We start from the raw sequence: 27,960 nt of genomic DNA, 5'->3' as shown, positions 1-27,960 counted from the left end.
GTCCATCATTTGACAGATAAAGAACCTGGAGCTCAGAGGCAGGCAGAGGCTTCCTAGGTTATACACCTAGTTAATGACAGGGCTAATACGTGAACCCTTCTGACTCTTGGGCCACTATTTTCTCTACTGTGTCCATCAACAAAAGGAAATACCATTTCTAGCAGGAGTGATCAAGAAGAATTTTTGTAGGAGGTGGCATTTGATCTGGGCTTTGAAGGGCAAATATAATTTTCCAGTAGATGTGGATAGCAATGAGAGGATTGATTGGGCATTCTAGGTATACAGAATAATAGAACATGTGGGAATGGCAAGATGATCATACTGGTTGAAATGGGGCATGTGGCACACTCCATTGGCAATCCCTACCCTGCCACTCACTGCCTTGGGCAGGTCACTTGATTTCTCTGGGCTTTGGTTCCCTCATCTGTCAAATGAGGGGGATGGGTTGAGTGACCTCAGAGGTCCGTTCCAGCTTGAGCTCATCGATCATGCCTCTGATCCTACAATCCTATAACCCTATGGATGAACAGGGGGTGCAGTTCAAAGGAATGCTAGAAAGGCAGGTTGGGGTCAGATTGTGCAGGGCCTCGGGACTCTAGGCTAAAGAATCTGAACTTTCTCCAGTGGGCACTGAGGAACTTGCAGAGTTTCTAAGCAGGAGGAATGAGCTGATCAGAGCTAGGAATGAGAGAAATTAATCCATCAGAGGATTAGAGACAGGTCAGCTGTTTCTGTTGTAATGGCCTGGGGATAACCCAGCATAGAAAAGCACTTCCCAGGGCTCTGTCTCATTATAATCTGGGCCTCCCAGGGCCCAGCATTGGAAAGGGAATGGGGTAGGGGATAGAATGATTGACGGTGGGTCCAGGCTCACAGGGAATGCTCCTGCTGACTCTGAGCTCTCTCCCGGCAGGACAGTCAGCCCCTGCAAGCCACCTCATCCGAGTGGAAGGCAGCAACCTCTCTCAGTATGTGGATGACCCTGTCACTGGGAGACAGAGTGTGATGGTGCCATACGAGCCACCCCAGGTAAGTCAGATGACCTTCATTTCCTTCCCTGAAACCCTGAAAGTTTAGAGACTTTACCTTGGCCACCCCATCTTTCATGTCCGTTTACCTTGATGAGAAAGAAGGTCTTGCTTAGACCTCACTGCAATCCCTCTGGATTCATCTAAGGCCACCTGAGTCAGCCCTTGTGGCCTTGCTTTCCAAGAGTCAAACAACCCCTTTTCCTTTAGCTTGTTGTCCTCATGGACCCATTTTCCCATCCTTCCCTTATTTCTTTCATCTGAAGGATTGTGTTCAGTTCTGGGGACTACATTTTTAGGAAAATATCCACAGGAGAACCAATTGTGATGGTGACAGACCTGGAAGCCATGATAAAGGGGGAAGGGGGAGAGGCAATAAGCATTAATATAGTTCCTACTGTGTGCCAGGCACAGTGCTAAGTGCTTTTACACATATCGTCTCATGATCCCCACAACAATCCTGAGAAGTAGGTGTGATCCCCATTTCACAGTTGAGCACACCAAGGCAAACAGAGGTAAAGTGATTTGCCCAGGGTCACACACCTAGCTAGTATCTGAGGCTCTTGTGAATTAGTGTGTATTTTCTGTTCATCTTTGTCCAGACTCTCCCGTTAGCTTCACCGCCATAAGCTATATGTTTGGGGTGTTCTCCGTCTCCCCTCCCACAGACAAAGAATATTGGCCGTTGGTGGATCAAGGGCTCTGCTTCTCAAAATCAGCCCCCTCGAGGGTCAAAAGCATCCCCCAATTTCTATCCCAGCTTTCTTCCGATAAGAGCCCAGAGACTACTTAGTGCTATGGAAACAGGGGTAGGGAGAAGATGGGAATGGGGGGAGGTGGGGTAACAGTGGACAAGAGACATGGGTTCAAATATCAGCCCCTAACTAGCTCTACAACCATGGACAAGTCTTCTCCATGTTTCCAGCCTCAGTTTCCTACTCTGTAAAACGAGAGGACTGGACTCAAAGGGACCTTCCATCACTTAAGCTCTATAAGCTTACAAACAAGACCTAGCTCTCCCTCTAGCGGTCTTGGGTGGTGTAGCACACTTAGGACTGTGCATGGTTTCCCAACCAACTTCCCAACATGGGGGGAGGAAGGAAATCAACGAGCAACTTTAGAAAACACTTTAAGATCTGTGGAGTATTTTACATGGATCTTCACAACAACTCTGTGGAGTAGGTACTCTGATTATCCCTATTTTACATGATAAGGAAACTGATGTTAAGTGATTCACCCCTGCTCATACAGCTAGGAAGTGTTGGAGGTACTAGGTCAGAACCCAGTTCACCCTGATCCCGTTGAATGTTCCCAGGAAGTCCAAATGATTGGGCCAGAGAGTCCAGAGTCCTCGAGCTTAGTCTCAGTTCTGCCACTAACTCATTATATGGTTAAATTTCTTCTTGGTTTCTCCATCCTTAAAATTCTGGGAGGTGAGGGGCAGCGATTCCTTCTGGTAGATGATAATTTAAAGGTTCTTCTAGGGATAAGGGCCCTTATAACTAATATCTTGTGAGCTAAGCCTTCTCCCAGCTCTGACATTCTAGGGTTCTTCTGGTTCTAAGAGCCTATGCTCTAACACCCCTTCTACCTCTCATATTCTGTATTCCAAGATCTCTTCCTTTTCTGATATTCTAGCTTCTTTCCAAGATCTGACATTCTAGGTCCTAAGTACCCTTCCAACTCTGACATTTTGGGTTCTAAGGAACCTTCCAACTCTGACATTCTAGGTTCTAAAGACCCTTCTAACTCTGACATTTTAGGTTCTAAGTACCCTTTCAATCCTGAAATTCTAAGTTCTAAGAGTCCTTCCAGATTTTACATTCTGTATTCTGGGATATGAGGTCCTTTCTGGTTATTAATTTCTTTATTTCAGTTTTCAACATTCACTTCCATGAGATTTTGAGTTCCAAAATTTCTCGTCATCTCGTCCCTTCCCCTACCCCAAGATGGCGTGCATCCTGAATACCCCTTCCTCTAATCTGCCCCACCCCCCTTCTCTTATCTCCTTCCCCTTCTTTTTTCCTGTAGGGCAGGATAGATTTCTATACCCCATTGTCTGTATATCTTTATAATATCCCTTCTAGCTCTAGCTTGCTATGTCCTAAAGGCCCTCTCAGCCTCAATCTTCTGTGTTCTGAAGTCCCTCTCAGCCATGGCATTCAATGGTATAAAGTCCTTTTGCAGTTGACTCCCTGATTAGTCAGCCCTAGTCTCTCTTCTGAGATCCAATCCTGCTTCCTGTTGGACATTTACAACTGGATATCCCATAGGCATCTTAAACTCAATTTGTCTTTGAGTCACTGTGTTCAAAACAGAACTCCTTGTTGTTTCCCCCAATCTCTTCCCTCTTCTGCTCTTCGCTATCACCAGAGAGGGGCAACCTCAGGCCTCCTGGTCATCCAGGCTGGCGACCTCAGTGTCACCTTTGACCCCTCCCTCTCCTTCTCTGAGACGCTTTTTGCCCTTTAGGGGGCTGATCTTGAGAAGCAGACGAACATATAGCCTGTGGCACTGAAGCTAATGGAGGAATCTGGACAAAGATCTGTTGCCAAATCCTATCAAGTCGCCTTCCCAACATCTATGCCCTCCCCCCATCTCCCCACTCAAACAGCCTCCCCTCTAGTTCTCTTCGCCGCTTACCTGGGCCATTGCAATAGCCTTCTAGCTGGCCTTCCTCCCACTCCAGTCATCTTTCCCTCAGCTTGCTAAGCGTTCTTCCTGAGGCACCAGTCTGACCACGAGATGCCGATCCCTAACTCAGTAAGCTGCAGGGTCTCTGTTACCTCCAGGCTTAAACAGACAGTCCTCTTCATAACTTGGTCCCTTCCTTCCCTTTGTTTTCTCAAACTCTATGATCCGACAGCGTTAGCTCATTTAATGTTCTCTGCACAAGACACCCCATCTCCCTACTCCTTTGCCCAGGCTGTCCCACATGCCCGGAGTTCTCTCTCATCACCTTCTAGAATCCCTGCATTTCTTCAAGACTTAGTTCAAATCCTTCCTTCTTCAAGAGGTTTATTCTGGTCCCCCTGGCTACTTGAGCCTTTTCCTCACCTTTCTCTTCTCTTCTGCTTGTTTCTATTTATTTATATGTTGTGTCCCCCACCCTCCTTGTTTTTCCCCATTGTTATGTCCCTCTGCTTAGCGGTAAGATCTTGATAAGTCCTTATTGATCAATCTGTTGACGTTCCATGTCCCAAAGTAGGTTCCTTGCAGTTCTGACATTCTCTGTTCTAAGGGCCCTCTTGCTTTGACTTTCTTTGTTCTACAGTCTCTTCTAGCTCTGCCATCCTGTGGATCCGTGATCTGGCATAGTAAATCAGGCACCTTGCAGCCAGGATTTGGGTTTCTGTTACTATACAAGCTTCTGCAGAGGCTGAGTGAGATTTGGGACACAGTTCCATGCATGCACTGAATTATACACACTTTTATAGCAATTTAAGATTTGCAAATGTTGTTTCATTTTATCCTCACAACCTGGGGAATATATTGTCCCCAATTTACAGCCAAGGAAACTGAGGGAAATGGAGGTTAAGTGACTTGCCCAGGGTCACACAACCAGTAAATGCCTGATGCTGGATATGAAGTAAGATTTTCCCTACTTCATGTCCAGCACTTTATCCACTGTTCCATTTCGTTGGTTATACATGCAGACACGCGTGCAACCCAACAGGTGCATATGTTTACATGTGGACCATGTAAATGGTGGAACCAAATAAACTAATTCACTCTTTTTTCCCCTAAGTTTTGTTCTTTCTTAAATACTTTTGAGTTACTCCTTCTCGTGTTCTAGGAGATCAGACCTATTAGAAACACAAGTATATTCATTTCTCAAGCATTTGCTAGAGGTACTGTTGACTATCTTCTTCACAGCCCACAAGGTGGTTTATTGACTTCACAAGAATTCCACTTTACAGGGGAAATCTGGTGGTTTATATGCCTTTCCAAGGAGCTATTAGAGAATTCTGAGCAGTTACCTACAACCACACTACTTACATTATAGTTGGGACTCCAGAACAGAGAGTTTATCTAACAGACTAGCGACAACCAGTATTTATCAAGCACTTACTAAGTGCCAGGAACTTTGCAAAGCAAATGAAAGACGGCCCCTGTCCTCAAGGAGCTTACATTCCAATGGAACAAGACTGTACAGAAAAGGGAGCTAGGAAGAAAAGTAGCGAGGAAGGAAAAACAAGGGAGGAAACAAGTCAAAAATACAATTGTGTCATTAAATCTTGACAAATCAGTAGCATAGAGCTTCAGAGACTCCATGATGAGATCGAAATGTTGCGGACCCCCAGAGATCCAAATTACTAAAACAATTATTAGGACGGAAGTTCTGTTTCTGTAATATTAATGGAATATTTTCATGTATTCTAGTCATTTGGCATGTGACTGATTAACCTTGGTTCTGTAGTTAGTGGCCAAAGTTAATGGCCCAGTTATTTCAGCTACACAATTAAGGTTTTTCAAATACCAACACAAATACCTATTCCTCCAGAAAATGGTTGGATGCGTCCAGATGATTTTAATGGAGATTTTTTAGTGCTAACTGAGCCCTTGCCTTCCAGATTTATCCAAAGCCAGAGCTGAGTTTGTCTAAGGATGAGTTGAACTGCATCAGGCATCCCATAGGCCCAGCAGTGTTTGCTTTTTGTAGTACTCCAGCTGTATTCCATTCCTGTGCCTTTCTTACTTTTCTTGAGAGCAGGTCGGGACAGAATTTACCACCATCCTGTACAACTTCATGTGCAACAGCAGCTGTGTGGGAGGCATGAACCGGAGGCCCATTCTCATCATCATCACGTTGGAGACTAGAGAGTGAGTTGGATGGGGAACTTGAATGGGGTGGGATTGGATGGGTTGAGGGGGATGAGATGAGAAGAGATAGGGTGGGTGGGATGGGATGAGGTGGGATGAAAAGAGATTAAATTGCAAAGAAGTTGCAGATTTGCATTGGTAAAGGGAGTTCTTAACAGCAGAATTCTCTACACCAGAGGTGTCAAACTCAGAGCCAGAGAGGCCCCCATGGCCTACAAAACTCCCCAATGGGACCCAACTAGATTTAAATTTAGTTGGGAAATCTTTAATAAAATAAACAAAAATGTAATACAAGATAGATAATGTAAATTTGTGGTAGGTAACAGGTAGGGATTTGAGTTTAACACCACTGAAATCACAGGGCAATTCTTATTCTTTTTAAGGTTTTCAAAGCTGTTTACATCTGTTATTTGGTCCTCACAACACCCTTTGGAAGAAGGTGATAATGTTGCTCCCATTTTATAGATCATGATACTGAGGATCAGAGAGGTTATGTGACTTGCCTGGAATCACACAGCTAGTCAGTGTCAGGGACAGGATCTGAATCCAGGTCTTCATGAATCCAAGGCCAGCTCTATATGCACTGCACCAAACTGCCTCCCTAAATACCGTGGGAGGGAGGCAGTGTGAGACAAGGAGCCTTCAGAGGATGAACTGAATGTGTCTCCTAATGCTCCCCTAGGAGACAATAGATCAGTCATTTGCTATATTAAGAAAGTAAGGCAGGGTGTCGCTGGGCTTCAGGAAGAAAGACGATTTGGTGAAAGGGAAAGAACATTGGTGCTAGGACCCTTGGGTTTGAGTCTGACCTCTGACCTCTGCCACTGTCCAACTTCCTTCTGTGGGCCTCAGTTTCCACATCTGTGTGAAATGATGCTGAATCATCTTACCGGTCCCTTCCCACTTGAAAATCCCATTGTTCTTTGCCTGTTGTTCGGGGCTTTATTATGTGAAGCTCATTTTCCCCATCCCCAAAATGAGGGGTTTGGACTAATTTTCCAGAATGTCCCTTCCAGCTCTTACAAACCAATGACTTTTATTCATTTGATTTCTCCTTTTGTCCCAGAATGGGAGACAATTTTGCAATCGCAGGTACTTTTTTAATTCCTTCAAAGTGTTTGCATAGGGGGATGGCCTTCCCAGGGACAGCTCCTGGGCACCCGGAGCAATACTGGGTGGGACCAGAGTTCAGTTTTCTGCTCAGCCCCTTATAACTTGTGTGACCTTGGATGAGTCCATTCATCTTTCCAGGCATCAGTTTCCTCATTTGTAAAAATGAGGGAATTGAATTTTGGGCCTCCGAGGTCTTGTCTGGAGTTCTGCAGTCTTAATAGTTTCTCTAGGGTTTGAATCATCTCAGTTACTGGTGAAGAACATGGGTCATTTCAGTTTCAAGGCTGAATACCATTATGTCCATTCCCACCACTTCCCTGTTTCTAAAAAGAAAGAACTCAACCCCTACCTGTTCCATACTGACTAAGAAATCACCAAAAGGGTGATGTCTCCATGGCTGGTTCTGACCCATGTGTCTGTACTGGGACATGGTTGGGGTCAGTGGGTATAGACTGGGGCTGAGGCGTGTGGAGCCTCTTGGCATTCTCCATGCCCCAGAGATGCTCATGAGGGAGTCTCTGCTTCTGTTTGCCTGGCAGCGGGCAGGTTCTGGGCCGGAGGTCATTCGAGGGGAGGATCTGTGCCTGTCCTGGCAGAGACCGGAAAGCAGATGAGGATCATTACCGGGAGCAGCAAGCCCTGAACGAGAGCGCAGCCAAGAATGGGAACGCTACCAAGCGCAGTAAGTCTGGCTCGATGCTTTAGTTCTTTTAGTGTTTTGTTTTGTTTTGGTTTTTTTGGTTTGTTTTGTTTTGTTTTCGCTAGGCAGTGGGGTTAAGTGACTTGCCCAGGGTCATACAGCTAGTCAGTGTCATGTGTCTGAGGCTGAATTTGAACTCAGATCCTCCTGACTCCAGGGTCGGTGCTCTATCCACTGCACCACCTAGCTGCCCCGAAATGCTTCAGTTCTACAAGCTTTTATTAAGTGCCTGCCTTACACCTGGCATCGGGGGATACAAAGACAAATTAAACAGAACTCAGAGACTGAAGCCCAAGAGAGTAGCGGGCTAGGGCAGTGGATCTCTGCATAGATGAATTCATGGGAGCCGATGAGTCAAAACAATTTTAAGTGAAGCTTCTGGTGGTAAATACATCTCTGCTTTCCAGGCTCTCTGTGCAAGCCCTGGTTGAGTCTGGCTGAGGATGAGTTGGACGCCCTCAAGCCAAGAGAGGGTAATGAGAATAGAGCACAGGACCATGAGGGAACCTGATAGGGTGGTGATCCAGCAACAGAGGCTGAGGTGATGTCAGACAAGTAGGAAGAAAGGCAAGAGAAAGAGGCATTAAAACCTAGAGAGGAGAGAGTATCTAAAAGGTGGTGGTAGTCAACAGTGTCAGATTCAGCAGAGAAGTCAAGAGGTCTGAGAAAAGTCCTTGAGAGTTAGCCATTGAGAGACCACTTGTGACTTTGGAGAAAGCAGTTTCATTTGAATGTTGGGGTGGGAAGACAAATTGTAAACGGGTTGAGAAGTGAGTAATAAGTGAGGAAATGGAAGCAGACAGTGTAGACAGCTTTTTCTAGGAATCTGGCTGTGAAAGAGAAGGGAGCAAGAGGATGGTAGTTTCTGGGGATGATGGGATCTAATGAAAGGCGTTTTTTTTTTTTTCTTAAAGGCTAGGAAAGGTTGGACGTATTTGTAGATTTGTGGAAGAGGGGAAGGAAGGAAGGGAAAGAAGAGGGAAGAGAGAGAGGAAGAGAAGAAGGATGACAGAAAGGAAGGGAGGAAGAGAAGGAGAAAGAGGAAAGAAGGGAGGAAGAGAGAAAAGAAGGAAAAGAAGGAAGGAGAAGGAGGAAGAAAGAAGAGGATGGAAGAGAAAGGAAAGGAGGAAGGAAGAGAAGGAAAAGGAAAGATCTATATGTGTGTATATTTAATATAGATGTGTGTATATATCTATATATGTGTATATCTGTATCTATATCTATCTATATCTATATCTATATGAATGGCCATTCTGCATAGTTAGAAGGTGTTTCTTTCCTTGAGAGGTTCCTTATTTGCAAAATCACAAGTTGAAACCAAATATATATTGTTATATGATATATGTAATAATATTGACTCTTCATTATATGACCTATGCAGAATGGCCATTTGTTACATAATATATTATCTAATATTCAATGCTATCTATTCTATACCACATATGACATATATGTATACTAGAGGGTCCTTGGAGCGTATTGAGCAAAGGAGTGACATGGTCAGATCTTTAAGGATATCACTTTGGCAGCTCTGAAGAAGGTATATCGGACAAGGTAGGATCTGAGGCATGGAGCCATATTAGGGAGTCCATTCTAGCTAGTTGTGGTGGGGTGCTCTTACAGTCCTTGCTTCTGGGGAGGCTTGAGAAGGGAATCTCTGAGCAGCAATAGATTGAGCTATTGGTGCTTACACACTAAGTCTGACACTAATATATTGAGCCTCTGGCATTGAGGGTCCCCATCCAGGCTGTCACCATCCCAGACTGGAAAGGCAGGGTAGGTTACAGCTTCCAGGCTGGTCAGTAATGGGATCTGGCACGCCAGTGGCCACGGAACTTCTAGCCTAGGCAAGACAGGAAAACTTGTGTCTCAGAAAAGGGAACTCATGTCAGTAATCCAGGAGAGGTGAGCAGGGCTCTTACTAGAATGTTAACCATGTGAGTGCAGAGGGGACTGATGCAGACAATGCTGGAGAGGGATAGGGCTGATAAGAGTCGGCAATTGATTGCTTTTAACTTGTCTGCCTCAGTTTCCTCATCTGTAACATGAGGGTAATAATAGCAGCCACCTCTCACGGTTGTAGTGAGGATAAAATGAGATCATACTTGGAAAGTATTTTGTGAACTTTAAACTGCTAGATATTATTGTTACTAGCTAGTTATTATGGTTACTAGCATGAGCACCCCAAATCCTGCTAGGCCCATTCCCACGAGAGCACTGTATTTTGGAGTAGGCAGTGCTGGTAGTGGGCCAGGTGGGATATTATGCATCTGACCTAGATCCCACCCCAAGTCAAGGATTCCCTTTTAAATTCCCTGACATTGAGAAAACTATTGGCTTCTGCTAGTTTTGTTTCTCTTTAGTTTTTTTTTACTCAGAGATTTTTTAGTTAAATTTTGTTAAATTTAAATTTAGTTAAATTTATTTTAATTAAATTCAGTTTAAGGTTTTATATAACTGTTCATTCTCTACATTGGATCTGTACATTGGGAGAAATGTGGACTCCTTTCTGTAGAGTCAGATAGGTTAGGGGGAGATGGGGGTCCCTTTGGCACTATGAATACTTTGAGTGCTGGATTTGGGGTCAGAGAACCTAGGTTCAAATTCTGGTTTTTGCTCCTTACTACCTCAGTGACCTTGGGAAAGTTGTGTAACCTCTTCTAGCCTCAGTTTCCCCATCTGTAAAATGAGAGGGCTGGACTAGATAGCAGTAAAGATTCCTTTCAGCCCGATATCTCTGATCATGTGAGCTCCAAGGACTCTTCCTGTTCCAGTTCCTAGGGTCTTATTTCTTTCACTGTTACCACGTTTAGACCAAAGTCTTCTGAGCCTGGAGTCTGGAACACTCGTCTTCCTAAGTTCAAATCTGGCCTCATACACTTCCTAGCTGTGTGACCCTGGGCAAGGCACTTCACCTTGTTTGCTTTAGTTTCCTTATCTATAAAAGGAGTTGAAGAAGGAAATGAAAAACCACTCCAGTATCTTGGCCAAGAAAACATCAAATGGGTTCATGAAGAATCAGATACGACTGAACAACAGTATCAGAAGTTATCTAGTTCCCTCCCCTCGATCCATTTTTCAGATGAAGAAACTGAGTCTAGAGAAGTTGAACAGTTTGCCTGGGGTCACACGAGTAGTGACAGAGCTTTGACTTGAACCAAGGGCTTCTGGTTCCAAACTCTTTTCCATTCTACCATGCTCCATCTTGTACAGAAGGGCCAATCAGTCAGTCAATGGCCATCTGTGTTTATGACCACAGGACTTGGGGTCAGCAAGACTGTGGGGTTCAGATCCTTCCTCTGGCATTTATTAGTTATGTGGCCTTAGCCTTCGCTTACCCTCTCTGGACGTCAGAGGTGCTGAACCTAGGATTTGGGAGAGGCTATGCATTAGGGTTTTAACTAATTAATTAGCTAATTAATTAACTGGATCTCAATATAATTCAAAGTAATTGGTTTCCTTTGTAACCTGATGTATTTTATTTGATGCATTTAAAAATGTGATTATGAAAAGGGACTTCCCCCAGACTGCTGCTTAAGAAGGCCATGATACAGAAAAAGCCAAGGCCCCTGGCCTTGAACACCTCCACTGAGTCACCATCAGCTTATGCTCTTTGTCAGTGGACAGGGTTTTTATACGTGGAGTCTCTGAGTTGATGGAATAACGGATCCTTCACCTATTTGAGAATTAGTGCCACATGAATGACCACAGTGCTGCAAAGGGTGCATGTGGAACACGCAGAAATTTGGGGCAAGCCCCTTCCCCTAATTCATTCCTGTGAATTGAAGAGGGGCCTGGGCTGGCATTTTGGAAGTGGTTTCCATGATCTTCAGACATGCTGGGTGTTGTATGTGTATTTTTCTTTCCTGTGTGCATTTGTTTATATATAAGCTCGAGCATATGCCCATCCATGCATGGGCCAAGGCGAGATTTACTTCCATACTTATCCTTCCCAGGCCTTTGAAGTAATTTAATCAGCTTAACATTTTTTAAGCATTCAAATCATGTGGCCTCACCCCCAGGGAGGATGTTAGAGGTGTACATATTTTTGAGAATTGACCAGTGAGCCCCTCCCTTACCAGGCTGTTATCAGATTTCTGTTGTCCCGTCCCTATTACACCCTCCCCCTTATCACCTTCCCCTCCCCCTCCCAAACTCCTCTGCTGTCCATGCTAATGAATGGTCTTTCCTGTCTCACTTTAGCATTCAAGCAAAGCCCACCTGCCATCCCTGCCCTGGTGGCCAATGTGAAAAAGAGGAGACATGGGGATGAGGAGATATACTATATGCCTGTGAGTAGCCCCCTGCTATCACCAACACTGGCAGGGCCTCTGACCAGGTTGGGGATGATGAAAGACTCCTGGTCAAGAAGAGTTGTGGGTTTGGGATTGAGACCAGGGAAGGCCTGGAAAGTCAATTTAACAAATCCAACATAACTACTATGTACCAGGCACTATAATAACAACTAACTTTTATATAGCAACTACTATACGCCAGGCACTATAGTAATAGCTAACTTGTATATAGCACCTATGTGCCAGGCACTATAATAACGACTAACTTTTGTATAGCACCTACTGTGTGCCAGGCACTATAATAACAACTAACTTTAATGTAGCAACTACTATGTGCTGGGCACTATAATAATAACTATTTTATAGTACCTACTACGTGCCAGGCACTGGGCTAGGCACTTTGCAATTATCTCATTTGATCTTCACAACCACCCTGGGGTAGGGGGGTAGGGTACTATTATTATCCCCATTTTACAGATGAGGAAACTGAGGCAAACAGAAATGAAATGACTTGCCAAGCGTCACAGAGCTAGTATGTATCTGAAGCTGAATTTGAACTCAGGTCTTCCTGACTCTAGGCCCAGTGCTCTGTGTACTATGGTGCCCTCTAGCTGCTCCAGCTATGCTAGGTCCTGGGGGTATGAAGACAGAAATAATTGACTTAAAGGAACTTGGATTCTGTTCTGACAGGACTGATTCATTGAGCCAGCATTTACTCAAAAGGGGAGATCTAGGCAATGTAAAAACAAAAGGTATCAATAAGACTGATTTTTAAAAATCCAAACAAAGCATGCAGTTGAACACTTTCCAAGTGCTGTGCACCATACTAGGTGCTGTGGATACAAAAACGGGGCAGTCCTTGCCCTGGCGATGGGAGATACAGGTGAAGAACCTCACATTCCGGGGTAATTGGGAATGAGTGCAAGATACAAAAAAAGTGCCCTAGGAATATTTGAAGAAAGAGGGAAGACCTTGAGCTGTGGGCGAATCATTGAAGGCTTTATGGAGGTGGTGACACCTAAGCTGAGTCTTGATGAGAAGGAATCTGAAAGATGCAGATGAGAAGGGGCACATCTCAGGCATAGGGGAAGGCTGGGTGGCCATCAAGGCAGGAGAGGGCAGCGTGTGGCTGGATTGGGGAGAGAGTGAAAGGCAGTAATTAACGTGAGCTAAGGTAGGAATGGTAGGTTATTGGAAAAGACCTTAAATGCCAGACGAAAATGTTGATAATTTATCTTAGAAACAACAGGGAGCCACTGAAAACTTTTGAGTAGAGGAGTGACGTAGTAACATCTCTGCCTTAGGAAGATGATGATGGAGGATGAATTGGAGAGAGAAGTGAGAAGGAATAGGAAAAGCAGCTAGGATGCTAATGTCTAGGCAAGATGGATGAGGGCCTGGATAAGTGGACAAATAATTATTAAGCATCTTTATGTGTCTAGCACTGAACCATGTGCTGTAGGGGATAGGAAAAAAGACATGGACTCCATCTTTAAGGCATCTATAGTCTAATCGGAGAAATAAAGTCCATGTGCTCCAAACCCATCAGAGAACAATATCGTACAATGTGGAATAAAACTGTTAAATTTTGTGATTCAGCTACCATCAGCTCTGTCGCAGCACAGCAAAGAGGAGAGGTTATTTAGGGTCAGGGAGTTAGACTTTGTTGGAGCAGTAGCATTTTCATGGGTCTTGGAAAGATGAGTAGGTTTTGGAAATAAAGAACAGAGGAGATAGAATGATGAGTAATGGAAAATGTGATCAAAGAGCATGGTACGGACAAGGCCGTGGAAGATATGGACTGGAAGGAAGAATGGCCAGTAGATCACCCTCCCTGGAAAGCAGGAAGGAGGATGGAGAAGGGTTGGCCTCTTTCTGATAGAGCAGGAGTGTTAAAGGCTGCAGAGAGGGGTTGAAGGGGGTACTGGAAGAATTTGTCCTTGTTCAGTGGCTTCAGTTGTGTCTTCATGACCCTATTTGGGGTTTTCTTGGCAAAGATATTGGAGCTGTTTGCCATTTCATTCTCCAGCTCATTTTACAGTGAGGAAGCTGAGACAAACAGGGTGAAGTGACTTGCCCAGGGTCACACAGCTAACAAATGTCTGAGGCCGGATTCGAACTCAGGTCTTCCTGATTCCAGGCCCAGTACCCTATCCACTGCACCACCTAGTTGCCCCTGGCACAATGAAAAGATGCTTTTTGGGTCTTCCTGTCTTTCCCAATTTTATCATCATGGGAACCCTCCTGTCCTTGGATGCCCTGAGTCCTAGTCCTTAGACCTGAATCTAGTCCCATGCACGAGGACAAAAGGTAGTCTATTCATGGATCAGGGGGCTCATCTCTGTCCTGATTTGCTTTCAACTCAGGTGCGTGGCCGAGAGAACTTTGAGATACTGATGAAAATCAAAGAGGGCCTAGAACTTATGGAGCTGGTGCCTCAACAACTGGTTGACTCCTATCGGCAGCAGCAGCAGCAGCTCCTACAGAGGCCGTGAGTACTAGTTACTCCTCCTATCTCATGTCTGACCCTTTTCTCATTCACTTTTCCACCCATCCATAGGGCACATGACCATCCACCCATGCATCCATCTATCCTCCATTCTGTGTATCCATCCATCCATCTATTCATTCAGCCTCCTGTCTCTTCGTTCATCCATCCATCCATCCATCCATCCATCCATCCATCCATCCATCCTCCCTTCTATAAATCTATCCATCTATTCATTCAGTCTCCTATCTCTTCATTCATCCATCCATTCATCCTATTTCTCCATCCATCCTTCCTTCTATACGTCTACCCATCCATTCAGTCATTCCATCTCTCCCTCTGTCCATTCATTCATCCTATCTCTCTTTCCATCTTTCCATCCATCCTCCCTTCTATACATCATTCATTCAATCATCCTGTCTCTCCATCAATCTATCCATTCATCTTCCTATCTCTCATCCATCCTTCCATCTGTACACCCATTTATCTATTCTTTCATATGCATATCCATCCATTTATCCATCCTTCACTCCACCTGTCCATGTCTTGAAGTCTCTTGCTCTTTAGGGTAGTAAAAGGTGACATTAGGTACATAGTACCTACTAGCTATGTGGTCCTGGGTCAGTCACTTAACCATTTTGAATTTTGTTTCTTCATCTGTAAAATGTGTATAAAAATATAATAATAATAATAATAATAATATAATAATGCCTATCTCACAAGGTTGTTGTGAGGGAAGTACTTTGCCTGGAAGATTTGCAAAAACCTAAAGGCATTAACAACCACATCATTACCATCACCATCTTTGTGTAGGAGCACTCCAGGTACAGACCCAGTGACTGGCAGTGTGTTACCATCCACAGTCCAGTCTAGCTCAGTACCTAGTGGGTCACCACCAGCAGGTGGGCCACCAGGCAATGAGTTTTCCCAGCCATAGCAACTCATAAAACAGTGGAAGGCTTGAAATCTGTATCCAGGGAGACTGTGCCCACATTGATGAAACCATGGAGCCTTGAAATATTGACAGAGAATTAAAAGAAGATCAGAGACATCTGAAGAGTAAGGTCAGAGAAAAGAAAGATAGTTTTGTTTATTTGTTCAATTCACTCAACAAGCATTTACTTATTTATTTGGGAAGCAGTCAGGGTTAAGTGACTTGCCCAGGGTCACACAACTAGGTAATATCTGAAGCCAGATTTGAACTCAGATTCTCCTGACTACAAGACTGGTACACTATCCACTGAGCCACGTACCTGCCCCCAACAAGCATTTATTAAGACCTCCAGTATGCCAGGTGTCAGGCTGAATACTGGAAAAACAAACACAAAAGAGACCCTGTCTTCTGTCTTACAGTTTACTGAGGTAATACATGTACACAGATCTCATGTGCATATTTGTTTAAATATATATGTAGATATGTATATATCTATATCCATATAATATATATATATATAGAGAGAGAGAGAGAGAGAGATCAGTAGTAACATATATATCTACCTATATAGATAAAGATCCATGATCATTAGATGTGGGAGAGAGAACTAGAAGAAGTTCCCCTTAGGACATGGTTATATCTGTCTATCTATCTATCTATCTATCTATCTATCTATCTCTCTGTCTGTCTGTCTATCTATCTATCTATATATATATGTATATATATACATATATAGATATTGATAGTAATATATATCTATCTATATCTATATATATATCCATGATCATTAGAAGATATGGGAGAAAGGACTAGAAGTTCCCCTTAGCACATGGTTATATCTACATCTGTATATACATATATACATACATATATAGATATCAATAACAACATCTGTATCTATCTATATAGATATAGATCCATGATTATTAGAAGGTGTGGGAGAGAGGACCAGAAGAAGTTCCCCTCAGGACATGGTACTTGAATTGAGCCTTGGAGGGAGCCAAGGATTTGCAAAGACAGAAACAAGGAGAGAGTTCCAAGCAAGAACCAAAGCCACAGAGATGGGAGAGGTCAACCAGTTTGGTGGAATGTATGAGGAAGAGTAATAGGAAGTAATATAAAATAAACATCAAATAAAATAATTGGAAAACTAGGTCGTGGGTTCAAAGAAAGACTTCCTGGGTTCCCAAGTGAGAAGTCTCATCTTTATGCTTCTCATTTCCCTGGCAGGAGTCACCTGCAGTCTCCCTCGTCCTACGGCCCAGTCCTCTCACCGATGAACAAAGTCCACGGTGGAATCAACAAACTGCCTTCAGTCAACCAGCTGGTGGGGCAGCCTCAGCAGCACAGCTCTGCTGGAGGGTCCAATCTGGGGCCCATGGGTAAGCCTGCTTTGATGGTGCTACTACAGGGCAGGGAACTCTAACACAGGAGCACAGAGAGACAGTTGTCTGGGAAACTCCCCCTCCAGATGGTAGGATGTCCAATCAGAGCCAGATAAAGAACAAGGTTAATGAATGCAAATGTATGGGCTGGTGGAGAGCGTTCAGAAATACTGGCATTCAGAGTATCACCCATGAGATACTGGGACATCTTTGTGGCCTCCCTGCCTCCCAACTCAAATATGCTTAGTGGAGAAGGAAGGTTCAAGAACATGAGAGGGCTGTTGGTGGAGGGAGTTTCCACACTGGGAGCTCCCTCACACCTATGAAATCAAAACTCCAGACCAAAAAATCCCTGCCCTCATGTAGCTCACAATCTAGGACATCCATAGAAATAACTATAACACAAAACAGAAAAACCTGGGTGGGCAGGAGAGATATAAGCAAAGGGACTTTTTAGATAATATATACATGCCTTCTTGGCCCTTAAGGGGGTCCCATGTGCCTAGGCCAAGAGGCGAAAGGTGACTTTTCTTCTGTTTTGTTTTGATTCTCCAGAAGGGTTGAAGACAAGGAAACCGGATTGTGTTAGGACATTCAGTCCACTTTTCCATTTTGATCTGAGTGTCCACAATTTCAACAAGCATTTATTAAGTGCTAAGTTCTGAAGATAAAATGACAGGAGTGAAATGGTTCTTGCCCTAGACAAGCTTACATTCTAAAAGGAGAGGCAATGTGTACACATACAAGTAGATGGAGAACATCTGTAAGATGAATACTAGGTCATTTGGGGAGAGAGTGTTGGAGAGACCAGGATTCAGGAAGAGGTCGACATGCTTTGAAAGGAGGCAGCAGATGGATCTTAATGAACGGAAGCGGGATCTCCTCTCCCAATTTCCCCAGTCTCTCACCTGGTAAAGCGAGGAGGTCTTTCCCTTCCTTGCCAATAGCAGGTTCTGCCATTTCTGTCCACAGGCCCTGGAATGCTGAACAGCCACAGTCATCCCATGCAGTCTAACGGTGAAATGAATGGTGGCCATTCCTCACAGTCCATGGTCTCAGGGTCACACTGCACTCCTCCTCCCCCGTACAATGCTGACCCCAGCCTCGTCAGGTACACCTGTCTCTGGGCCCCTCTTACATGGCATATGGACACTTGTGTGATAGCTTAGCTTTCCCGTTTCCCTCCCTCTCCGCCTTGCCTCGTTCTCTTGTCTGCTAACCTTAGTACTTGTCTGCTGCTACTGCTCCACTAACTGGTCACCAGTTCCAACTGATAAATCACTGCCCAGGTCATCTTTCTACCCTGGGGTCAAAGGAGAAATATGGCTGTTGGCTGGCTATGCTGGCTTCAGTCAAACCTCGAGCACTGAGAAATTTCCCTTTTCTCATTATTAAAATTGCATCCTCCAGTTGAAATCGGAAGAGTAGGAAAGCAGCTGCTTCCTTCTGTCTCAGAACTTAGCACCCTGGCTCCCCCACCTTCCTCCCATGCAAACCCAAGGGGACTGTGGGGATTTCAGATCAATTTTTTTTATAAGAGCCACATCAGTGAGACCCAGCCCACAGAACTTTTTCTGGACTATAGAGCTCAGGGTGTGTTGAGCCCTGATTCAAGGGAGAGTGCATTGAGCACATTGACCAACCATCCCAAAAGGTGTAGAGCAGTTCTAACTGCACTGAGACTTTTGGGACACACTGTATAGTGAGAGGTCATTACTAGGTCTTACTGGTTAGCAAGTGTTGGCTGTGGATGAAGTCCTTTATTCAGTAGGAGTTGTATTCAGTAGGAGCTGGAGAGTAGGATGAGAAGTACAAGAAATAGAAGACCATCTGTGTATTCCAGGAGATTCCTGTCTACCTGGGCTCCAAGGGAGTCTTTCGTGTCTGATTTTTGAGTTGGTCTAGAGGAGGATAAAGGCCGGGAATGGATAAAGGCCCTGGACCCCAGGCAGTGACCATTGTACAGAAAAGTTCCCCAGGTCTCCAGAATGTCTTTCCTTGTATGAAAAAAGGGGGCACTGCAGTCCGGCTGGTCTGTGGACTGGGCTAGCTACGGTAACAGTCCCTAAAGGCCCATCTGGGGCCATCTCCAGTCGTTCTGATATATACATCTGGCCGCTCGACCCAGATGGCTCTGAAGAGACAGTGAAGCTGGTGACTCTGCACAGCCCTCCCTCACTTAAATCCAGTTCACTTGCAAGTCAAGGCATCACCTTCCTGATGTTATGGTCCTCAACAACAACCCTTAAGCTGCCTTTAGGGCAGATAGCTAATGATGAGACTCAGGGTAGTTAAAACAACCCATGTGGTAGGGTCCATTTTTTCTTGTACCAACCACAGACTATTAGTGGAGTCCAGAAAGAGGAGATAATTCTAGATGCTGGAAGGGAGAATGTCAAAGAGCTCTGATTTAGCTAATTCTCATTGTTAATCAATATGAGAGAGAGACAGAGACTCTGTGTTCAAATCCTCACTCTTCCATTTACTACTTATGTGACCTTCATGGCCTCAGTTTCCTCATCTGTATAATTTGAGGGTTGTACTCGATGACTTCTAAGGTCTGTTTTGGCTCAAAAATCCATGATTCTATGAAAAAAAAAAGCCAACCAGGGAAAGAGGGAGGGTACAAAAGGCTGAGTATTGACTTAACACTATTGATACTTCTCCATATTTAAGTTTATCCAAAGTTTGATGTGTCTCTAGTCCTGAGGCCACGGAGGGTGTGTTAAAAGAGGAAGCCTAAGGAGGAATCCATCCCAGTGTCTGTCACTGAAAAGAACCAGCCCATTCCCCCAGGGTTTGCAGGTCCTGTCCCAATGATGTATGAGTTCAGGGCTTCCATACCTAAGAAGTTAACATCGCTTTATTTTCCCAACCTCTTTCTTCAGTTTTTTAACAGGATTGGGGTGTCCAAACTGCATCGAGTATTTCACATCCCAAGGGCTGCAGAACATTTACCACCTGCAGAATCTAACTATAGAGGTAAATGCCTTGGGCAGATCTCTTCTTTCCACTGGCTCTATGGGGTCTAAGTTCTGAACACCTAGGAAAGAAAAAGAAAAACAAAGATGAGGGGGGGACAGTCATGGAAAGGAAAAGAATATCTTCCTTCCTTCCTGTCTAATGTTGGGGAAAAGACCTCCCTTCCACTATAATCCTGATTCCCATTTGAGTGCCCATCTTCCTTTTTTTTTAAAAAAAAAGAATTGGGTCTTCCATTCCCCTAAACTTGGCTATGATTTAGAAGTCAATCCCTAACAAATTTTGGTCAAAATAGATTGATTTGGATAAGAAAACTATGTGCAGTTAAGTGACAGTGCTAGATGGCATAATCAGACAGCCCTGGGTTCAAGTCTTGTCCATGATATGTCCTTGGCCTCTTGACCAACCCCAGAGAGGTCACTTTACCTCTCAATGTCTTGGTCTACTCCGTAGGATTTATCTACTGAGTCATAGATGAGTTGCTCATCCCCATGCTGATGACATCACTGACCCTTCCCATCTTCATGGTATAGCATTCAGACCACATGTGACGCAAGATTGTACAAGCTAGAATTCCTATAGTTTATTTGCCTCAGCAGGGCAATTTCTGGGGCATATGTGGTCTATTGGAAAGAACATGAGAATTTGTGCTTAGAGGATGCAGGTTTAATCCTGGCCTGGGCCACTCACTACCTGCATGACCTCAGGCCAGTCACTTGACCTCAGTTTTCTCATCTGACAAATGGGAATGCCACTACCTGCTCCACCACTTCACAATGGTGCTGGGATGCTCAAATGAGACAGCTTCTGTAGAGTGCTCCAAAACCATAAAGAGTTATGTAAACGCAACAGAAATAGCCATCAGTAGTATTACCATTAGTCTTGGTTAATGGTATCATACAGAATCTGAACAGGTCAGAGCTGGGAGGGACCTTAGAACACAGAAGGTCAGAGCTGGGGGCAAACTTAGAACATACAACATCCAAGATGGGCAGGACCTTAGAACATAGAATGTCAAGAGTTAAAAGGGACCCTAGAACACAGAAGGTCCAATCTGGGAGGGACCTCAGAGACGATGTAATCCAATCCCCTCATTGTGCAGAGCCCTTCTATAAGTCTTAGAGCATTATATAAAGTAAGTTCTTAGAATGATGAGTAAATTGGGACCCAAGGGTGTTAGACTCTTTCCTTCAGGTTATATCACTATTAGAATGCCACTGGATTACTGTGCATAGAACTGATAGAGCCCTGGGGATAGTGGCTAAAATAAATTGACACTATTCTTAATCTAAATAATAAACACACTATTTTAATCTAATAAATTGGAATGTGGTTCTGTTGAGCTAAAAATCTGCTTGGTTCAACATGTCTCCAACTTCAAATACACACACACATAATTGTTATTGAGGCTTTATCATCATTCCCTTGTTATGACTAGAGAGATTTACAACAGCTCACACCAGTAGAGCTTAAGACAAAGCACATTCCTCTGAGTGGCCTATTGTATGTTATTATTATCCCCATTTTATGGATGAGAAAGTGAAAAGCAGGTTAAGTGACTTGCCCTAGGTCACATAGCTACCATTAGACCTGGGATTTGAACCCACTTTTTCTAATTCCTACAAACTCAAATAGCCACCTTGGGCTATTTAGCACCATCTTAACCCCTTGGACACCCTACCTACTCCTCAGCTTCCTTTGGACTCTCTCTACTCAGGGTTCTTCCAGGGCTGTTACCAGTTCAGGGCTATCACCAAAGGAGAGACAATGGTTTGTCACTGGTAGCTGGGACCAGCTGCATAGGCTCAGCCTTCAGATGCCGCCAGCCATCACTAACTCCAGGAGGGAGGCAGTCTGCGTGCTCAATAATCAGCTGCTGCCTCCTGACCTTCATTCCTATGGCCTGATTTGAGGGCCATCAGATTGCCAAGCTGTGTCCGAGTGAAAGTTTTAACTCCCATCTCACCAAGTGTGATGCCTGTGTTTCTAACATCAGTGTTAGGGGTGGATTTGGGATTATATTTACTTTTTCCAAAGTTGACCTTGAATCTGTAGGTCTGGTCTGACCGCCTCCCCCATCTTTTTTTAAGGGCGTAGTCTTGTGATGTCTGCAAATTATTAATTTACCACCTTCCTTGTTTTTTCTCTCCCAGTAACATCCCAGGCCAATGATGCCCACTAGGCCCTAAGTACTCAACTTGATCTCACACCTCTGCTCAAAGAGCTCTTCCTATTGGCAGCTGCTTTTGGGAATTTCAATTCTATACCCGAGCTCCATTTCAGTTGACATTACCAAATGTGGTTGTTTGCATAAACTAGAGAGGCTCGGCACGGCTAGATGGCGCAGTGGATAGAGCACTGGCCCTGGATTCAGGAACACCTGAGTTCAAATCTAGCCTCAGACACTTGACATTTACTAGCTGTGTGACCCTAGACAAGTCACTTCACCCCATTGCCTCACCCAAAAAAAAGAGAGAGAGAGAGAGAGAGACCCAAGGCTTGCCCTCCCATGCATGCTTCTCTGAAATGTCCCTCCTTACTTCCTATAGAACCAAGAACATCTCTAGAAACCACACATTTGGTCATTCAAGAGAGCGGATGTCTATAGTGAGAACCAGGATGTATTATGGAGACTTTGTGTAAGAAATCAGTCAATTAATGTTGATTGATTGATTGATGGATGGATGTCAGCACTGGGAGTTCCGGTATAGATATCTGCTCCCTTCACATTCACAAGAGTGTCAAACCCGCAGCACATTCCCACTTAGCTCCTGGTGTTTCTATGTCAATAGCCACCAGGATTTTTGGCTTTTATCCAGAGTGGAGGTTCTACTGCCCATCACTGATACACAGAAAGATACCACTCCCTTGTCCCCAGTAGGATGAGAGGGGACACTTTTCTCTTGCCCCTGGCCTCCCTACTCCATCTCCTTCTAATCTTGGTGTATTTGCTACGTGGATCTTCCAGGATCTTGGGGCCCTGAAGATTCCTGATCAATACAGAATGACCATCTGGAGGGGTCTTCAGGAGCTGAAGCAGAGCCATGACTATGGGGCCCAGCAGCTTATCCGCTCGAGTAGTAACGCTTCCACCATCTCCATCGGGAGCTCGGGGGAGCTCCAGCGCCAGCGCGTGATGGAGGCTGTGCATTTCCGAGTCCGCCACACAATCACTATCCCCAACCGCAGCGGGGCGGACGAGTGGGCAGACTTTGGCTTTGACCTCCCTGATTGCAAATCCCGCAAACAGTCCATTAAAGAAGAGTTCACAGATGGGGAGATCAACTGAGGATGGGGAAGGGAAGGCTGGGGGAGATCCAGGAGGCGCTTCCCAAGGGGTAAGGTCCCCCAACCAGACTGGCTTCCAAAGGAAACACTCAAAAAAAAGAAAAGAAAAGAAAAACTCCAGGTATGGGAGATGGTGAAGAGTTCACAGCCTTAAGCCCCTGGAGAAGGTTTTGCTTTTTTTTTCTTTCATTTTTTGTTCCCAGGACTGGAATTTTGAGCTATAAGCAGCTCAGGGCCAGCCAGGGTGGTATGTCCATCTGCTGGGCCCCTCTTCCAGGAAAACATTTCTGATGTCCTTCAATTTGGGAGAGTTGCAAGGGAGAGGGTAGAAGCAGCCCATTCAGGATGGGCAGTCTGAATATTCTGTAGATATTTTGTAGTCTTGCACAGACTTATTTTGTGTGTCCAATCGATTAATTGTACAGTACATGTCACACATACAAAAATGAGGGACAGTGTCTTTCTCTGGCCTCTACCCTCCTTCTATCCACTCAGAAGTATCTGAATGGGGAAGATTAGTGTCATCATGAAAACTGACTTGAAATCTTTTGCATCTCAGCTTCTGTAGGGATTCTGCCAGCTTTCAGACCCTTTGTAACAAGGGGATCTGCTTCCTGATGGACTGCCAAAAAAAAAAAAAAAAGTATTTTTCAACATCCTTCAGTTCTCCACAAAGAAGCTTGACTGCGTCATTGTATTTCAAATGCTGTCTGTGTACATGTGAGCTCGCCCCCTGCATCTGCTGTATAAAGGAAATCATTGATTTTTTCAAGCCCATTTTCAAAGTGGCTTACTCATCCCCTACTAATGAGGGCCGATCAAGGCCATTCTCTTAGCCAGTTTGAGGGTGAATCAGTTCCATTCAGAAGCTGTGGCCAGTTTGGCCAAGAATCAGATAGTCTTTTTAGAATTTGCTCATTTCCTCCTGTACTCTGGCTTCCTTCTTTTCCACCCCGAACTCCCTGATCCCCCCCTCCCAGCCCCCACGATGTGGTTTCTTTCCATTTGGAGTCTGAATTCAGCGGGGAAAGATGGGTTTGCTGAAGTGCTCAGTCTTTCCTGGGAAACTGACCACCACATTGGAATGCTGTGGCTTCAAAATTTGACATTCAGGTGACCTCTGCTCAGCACAGAGATGGACAGTGTATTTCTCACGCTGTTGATATTTGTTCATATTTGATAAAGTGAAACATTCTTCCACATTGAAGTTCAGGGTTTGGTTTTTTTTAAATGTTTCATTTTCAACATGTGAAGGTCTCATGCCCAGCTTTTCAGCAGGTTTTCAGCCAACAAGATGAACTAAAGAAGGGCTGATCCAGTCAAACATGCCACCAGTTTATAGGGGTCTTTTGGAAGGTCTGAAAATACAGTCCTGATCCTGAGTCAGAGTTCTGCAAGTCATATACAGAAAGGGCAATTACATGTTTGCAACTGAGGGATCTGGTCTGGGCATTCTTTTCCATATATGACCCTGGACAAGTAACTTAACCTCTCAATGCTATTTGTAGTTCTCCAAGATTGTAACTTGCAAAGAAGGTGCCAACCTGCATTGGAGGAGGGAGTGTCCTCATCTGGAAGTTCCCTGTACCACTGACCTCATGGGTCTGGTCTCTGTTCCTATTTTCTTTTTTGGGAATAGCTTCACTCCATCATCTGTGGCCATTTGGCTTGGTGGGTGGGGAGAATTTGGGTGGGGTATGTATGAAGAGGTGGAGAATCAGAGAAGAAACAAAAATTAGGTGTGATATACCAAGGAGTATTTTAACTCACTAAAACACTGATCCAGATATTCATCCCCCAAGAGGTCCCTCCTAGGACAATTCATTCATTCAGTCCCTCAGTAAGCATTTATTAAAGCTCTATATGTTGTGAATAACAGACTCCGAAAGAGAAAAATCCATTCCCTCAAGCAGAACATATTTGCAGATAACAACAATTCACACAGCCTAATCCTAGGTTAACCAGCACATTTCTTGCTAAGTGACTCAGAGAAGTTCTTATCCTTTTTCTCATCGTGAAACCCTTGGGCAGTCTGGTGAAACCTATGGACCCCTTTCTCAGATTCATGTTCTTAAATGCTTATAATAAGATCCGTAGGATTGCAAAGAAAATGAATAATATTGAAATAAGATTATCAAAATATTTTTAAAAGCACAAACCCACAGAACCCAGGTTAAGAACTACTGGACTAGACAAAGTTATGTTTTCTGTCTTATGAGACAAAGTTCAGCTGATTAAATGGGTCATCTGAATTTCAGGGAGGTTACAACTAGGCTGATTTCTTTAAAATTTCTTTAAAAAGATTTTTCTCCCTGTGCCTTGGTGTGTGTATGGGAGGGTGGAGGGGCAGTTTTCATACGAGTACCTGGTACTATACCTGGAAATTTGCCTTCCTGAGCCCTGAATTCAAATGCATGAGAAAAGATTAAAATGAAGCCACTCCTTCATCATCAGAGGCAACTCCTTTGCTGGGGTGTCAATCCAAGGTCGAGAACAAATCTTTTTAAAGAGCTCAAATCAACACCTTTCCCAAATTCTACATTTTAGCACTGTGATTGCAAAGGCTCTCTATCACGTTTAGGTACCTTGTTGAATGAAATAATGAAAGGGGGGGGAGGAATTTGGGGGTCACAGAAAAAAAGGGAGAAATAAGCACTCTTCTGGCTATGAGGTAGGAAGACCAAGGTTCGTTTGCTTTGGGTGATTGATTAGAAAAGGAGAGGGTAGGGCTAAGATTGTCCAGAGTTCACCTTGGTTCCTCAAGTATTGCAGGTAACGAGCATTTATTAAGTGTTTAGTGTGTACTAGGCTCTGTCTTAGTCTAGGCACTAGCTCCAAGACCGTCCCTCAGAATCTCAGTAGGTACTGAGTTCACCAATTTCCCATCTATTAAAGTTTCACCAAAGGCCACTGAAGCATATTTCCTTTCAAAAAGAAAAAGGGCCTGAATTGGCCATACATGGTGGCATTAACGCAGACCATTGGATGCTCTTCTGCTGAGAACAGTCATTTCGTCGAGATTTACCCATCAGGCACCCAGTGACATCACCTTTAGGAACTGAACTAGAACCAGCCACAGGGACGGGTACGAGTTCTGTAGTGGGGGGGGGGGGGATTAGAACTCTCCAGTGTTTTGGTTACACAGACACATGCTTCTATGTTAGTAGCAAATTAAAGCACTTTAAATGCTTTAAGACTTATAAAAAAATCATTCATGTTTTCAATGTTATATCACGCTTCTTCAGGCAGTATTACTGGATCTATTCCAACAATATTGTTAACTTTTTTTGGATAATGTTATCTTGGGAAAATGTGTTATTTTTTTAGCTGTGTTTTTGTGGGTTTGTAACACAATAAAGCACATGTTCAAATGGAAAGGCCTCTTGTGGTTAATGGTAACTCCCCAAATGCTGTGAGTTCACATAAGGCCACCAAATGGGCCTGAATGAGTGTAAAGAATAATAACAATTAATCATAATCATAATCATAATCACAGCTAGTATTTATATAGTGCTTCATGGTTTGCAAAGCGCATTACAAATATTATCATTTTATTCTCATAACCATCTTGGGAAGAGGTAAGAGACTATCATCCCCGGTTTAGAGATGTGGAAACTGAAGCAGAGAACAGTTAAATTGGTTTAAAAAAGTCATCAACATTTATTTTGACGTCTTGCTATTCAGGACTTGCAGAAAACAATGCTGCCACTTTCAATAATGGGGAAGGTTTTTGCAGGCAAGCTAACGGCTCTGGAGAGCTGGGTTTGCTAACCCAAGACTTTGAGGACGATTCTCTCCAAAGTCCGAGTACTGCATACAAAACCTCTGCATCCAAGTTAAGAAGGAAGGCATAGCGAAAAGAGGGCCAGCCTTGGAGTCAGAAAGACCTGGGTTCAAGTCTTACCTCAGACATACATTGGCTGTGTGACCCTGGCCAAGTTACACCCTTCTCAGTGACCCCAAACAACTCCAAGACAGGTTCTTAACCTTTACTGTGTCATGGGGTCCCTTTGGCAATCTGGTGAAATCCAAGGACCCTTGATAAATGACAGTTTAAAATAAAATACATGGATTACAAAGAGAATTAATTATATTGAAACATAACTATCCAAATATTAGAAAAAAATAATGTCACAGATCCCAAGTTAAGAACCCCTGCTCTAAGCCTATGATGTTACAGATGGGGGGCAGTTCTGCATCAGTGGAGGGATCTTTTACACTGAAAGTTCCCCCACACTGATGAAATCACTGTTCTATATCAATATTAAAAAAAAAAGGATAATATTAAAGTAATTTTAAGAAAAACCAATTTTGAGGTCCTTTCACATATACTTAATGCTAGTCATCCTATTTTCTAGAACTGAGCAGTTATCGCCTCCACTTGACCCAACACAGAAATACTCAAGTTACTTGACTAGGTGATCGAGTTTGGAGAAAGGCCTAGCTCTTCTCTGAGTCCAGGGCAGGTCCTACTGGGCTAGAATACTGAGCCACCTCTGACCCCTAACAGTTACTTGATGGCTTTTTTAACACAGGGACTGCATCTAAGATTTTCTGGGTGGAGAGAGTTTCCCGGTGAGACAGGTCCCTCTACCGATGTAGGATGACACCTTCTGAGTCCTACAGGGTTGCCTAGTGCAATGAGAAGTCACACAACTTGCCCAGGGTCACACAGCTGAGATGAGATGGAACTCGAACCCAGGCCTTTTTGACTTTGAAGCTGTCTCACTCTCCACTGCTCCACATGGTCTGGCCTCTCCCTCTATTTAGGGGGTGGGAGAATGGAGGGGAGAAGAAAGGTGAAGCAATATAGTGAGTTGTTATTCTGAGAGGTGCCTGTCCTGCCACAAGTTCCAGAGTCTGGTGCCTTGTTTGAGATGTGGGTGTATGCTATGGATCAGTCTGTGTAGGAGGGACACTACA

At 44.1% G+C, this 27,960-nt stretch overlaps 1 protein-coding gene across 4 annotated transcripts in view; it reads left to right on the top strand.

Annotated features, from left to right (window-relative positions):
* The window catches only part of LOC114029525 (tumor protein p73), a 208,105-nt gene extending 181,784 nt beyond the window's left edge, over positions 1-26,321 (top strand). For all 4 annotated transcript variants that reach the window (XM_027844004.1, XM_027844003.1, XM_027844005.1 and 1 more), the window contains 9 exons: positions 914-1,029; positions 5,743-5,852; positions 7,505-7,647; positions 11,869-11,957; positions 14,327-14,451; positions 16,613-16,764; positions 17,740-17,878; positions 19,656-19,749; positions 22,718-26,321. In XM_027844004.1, the coding sequence (XP_027699805.1) occupies positions 914-1,029; positions 5,743-5,852; positions 7,505-7,647; positions 11,869-11,957; positions 14,327-14,451; positions 16,613-16,764; positions 17,740-17,878; positions 19,656-19,749; positions 22,718-23,038 (1,289 nt within the window). In that variant the 3' untranslated portion in view covers positions 23,039-26,321. The remainder of the gene's footprint in view (positions 1-913; positions 1,030-5,742; positions 5,853-7,504; positions 7,648-11,868; positions 11,958-14,326; positions 14,452-16,612; positions 16,765-17,739; positions 17,879-19,655; positions 19,750-22,717) is intronic.
* Positions 26,322-27,960: the final 1,639 nt, after the last annotated feature.

This window comes from Vombatus ursinus, unplaced genomic scaffold, assembly GCF_900497805.2.
Source record: "Vombatus ursinus unplaced genomic scaffold, bare-nosed wombat genome assembly UNPS02014932.1, whole genome shotgun sequence".
Lineage (NCBI taxonomy): Eukaryota > Metazoa > Chordata > Mammalia > Diprotodontia > Vombatidae > Vombatus > Vombatus ursinus.
The sequence above is the reverse complement of the archived record's forward strand: the minus strand, read 5'-3'. Positions and strand labels throughout refer to the sequence as shown.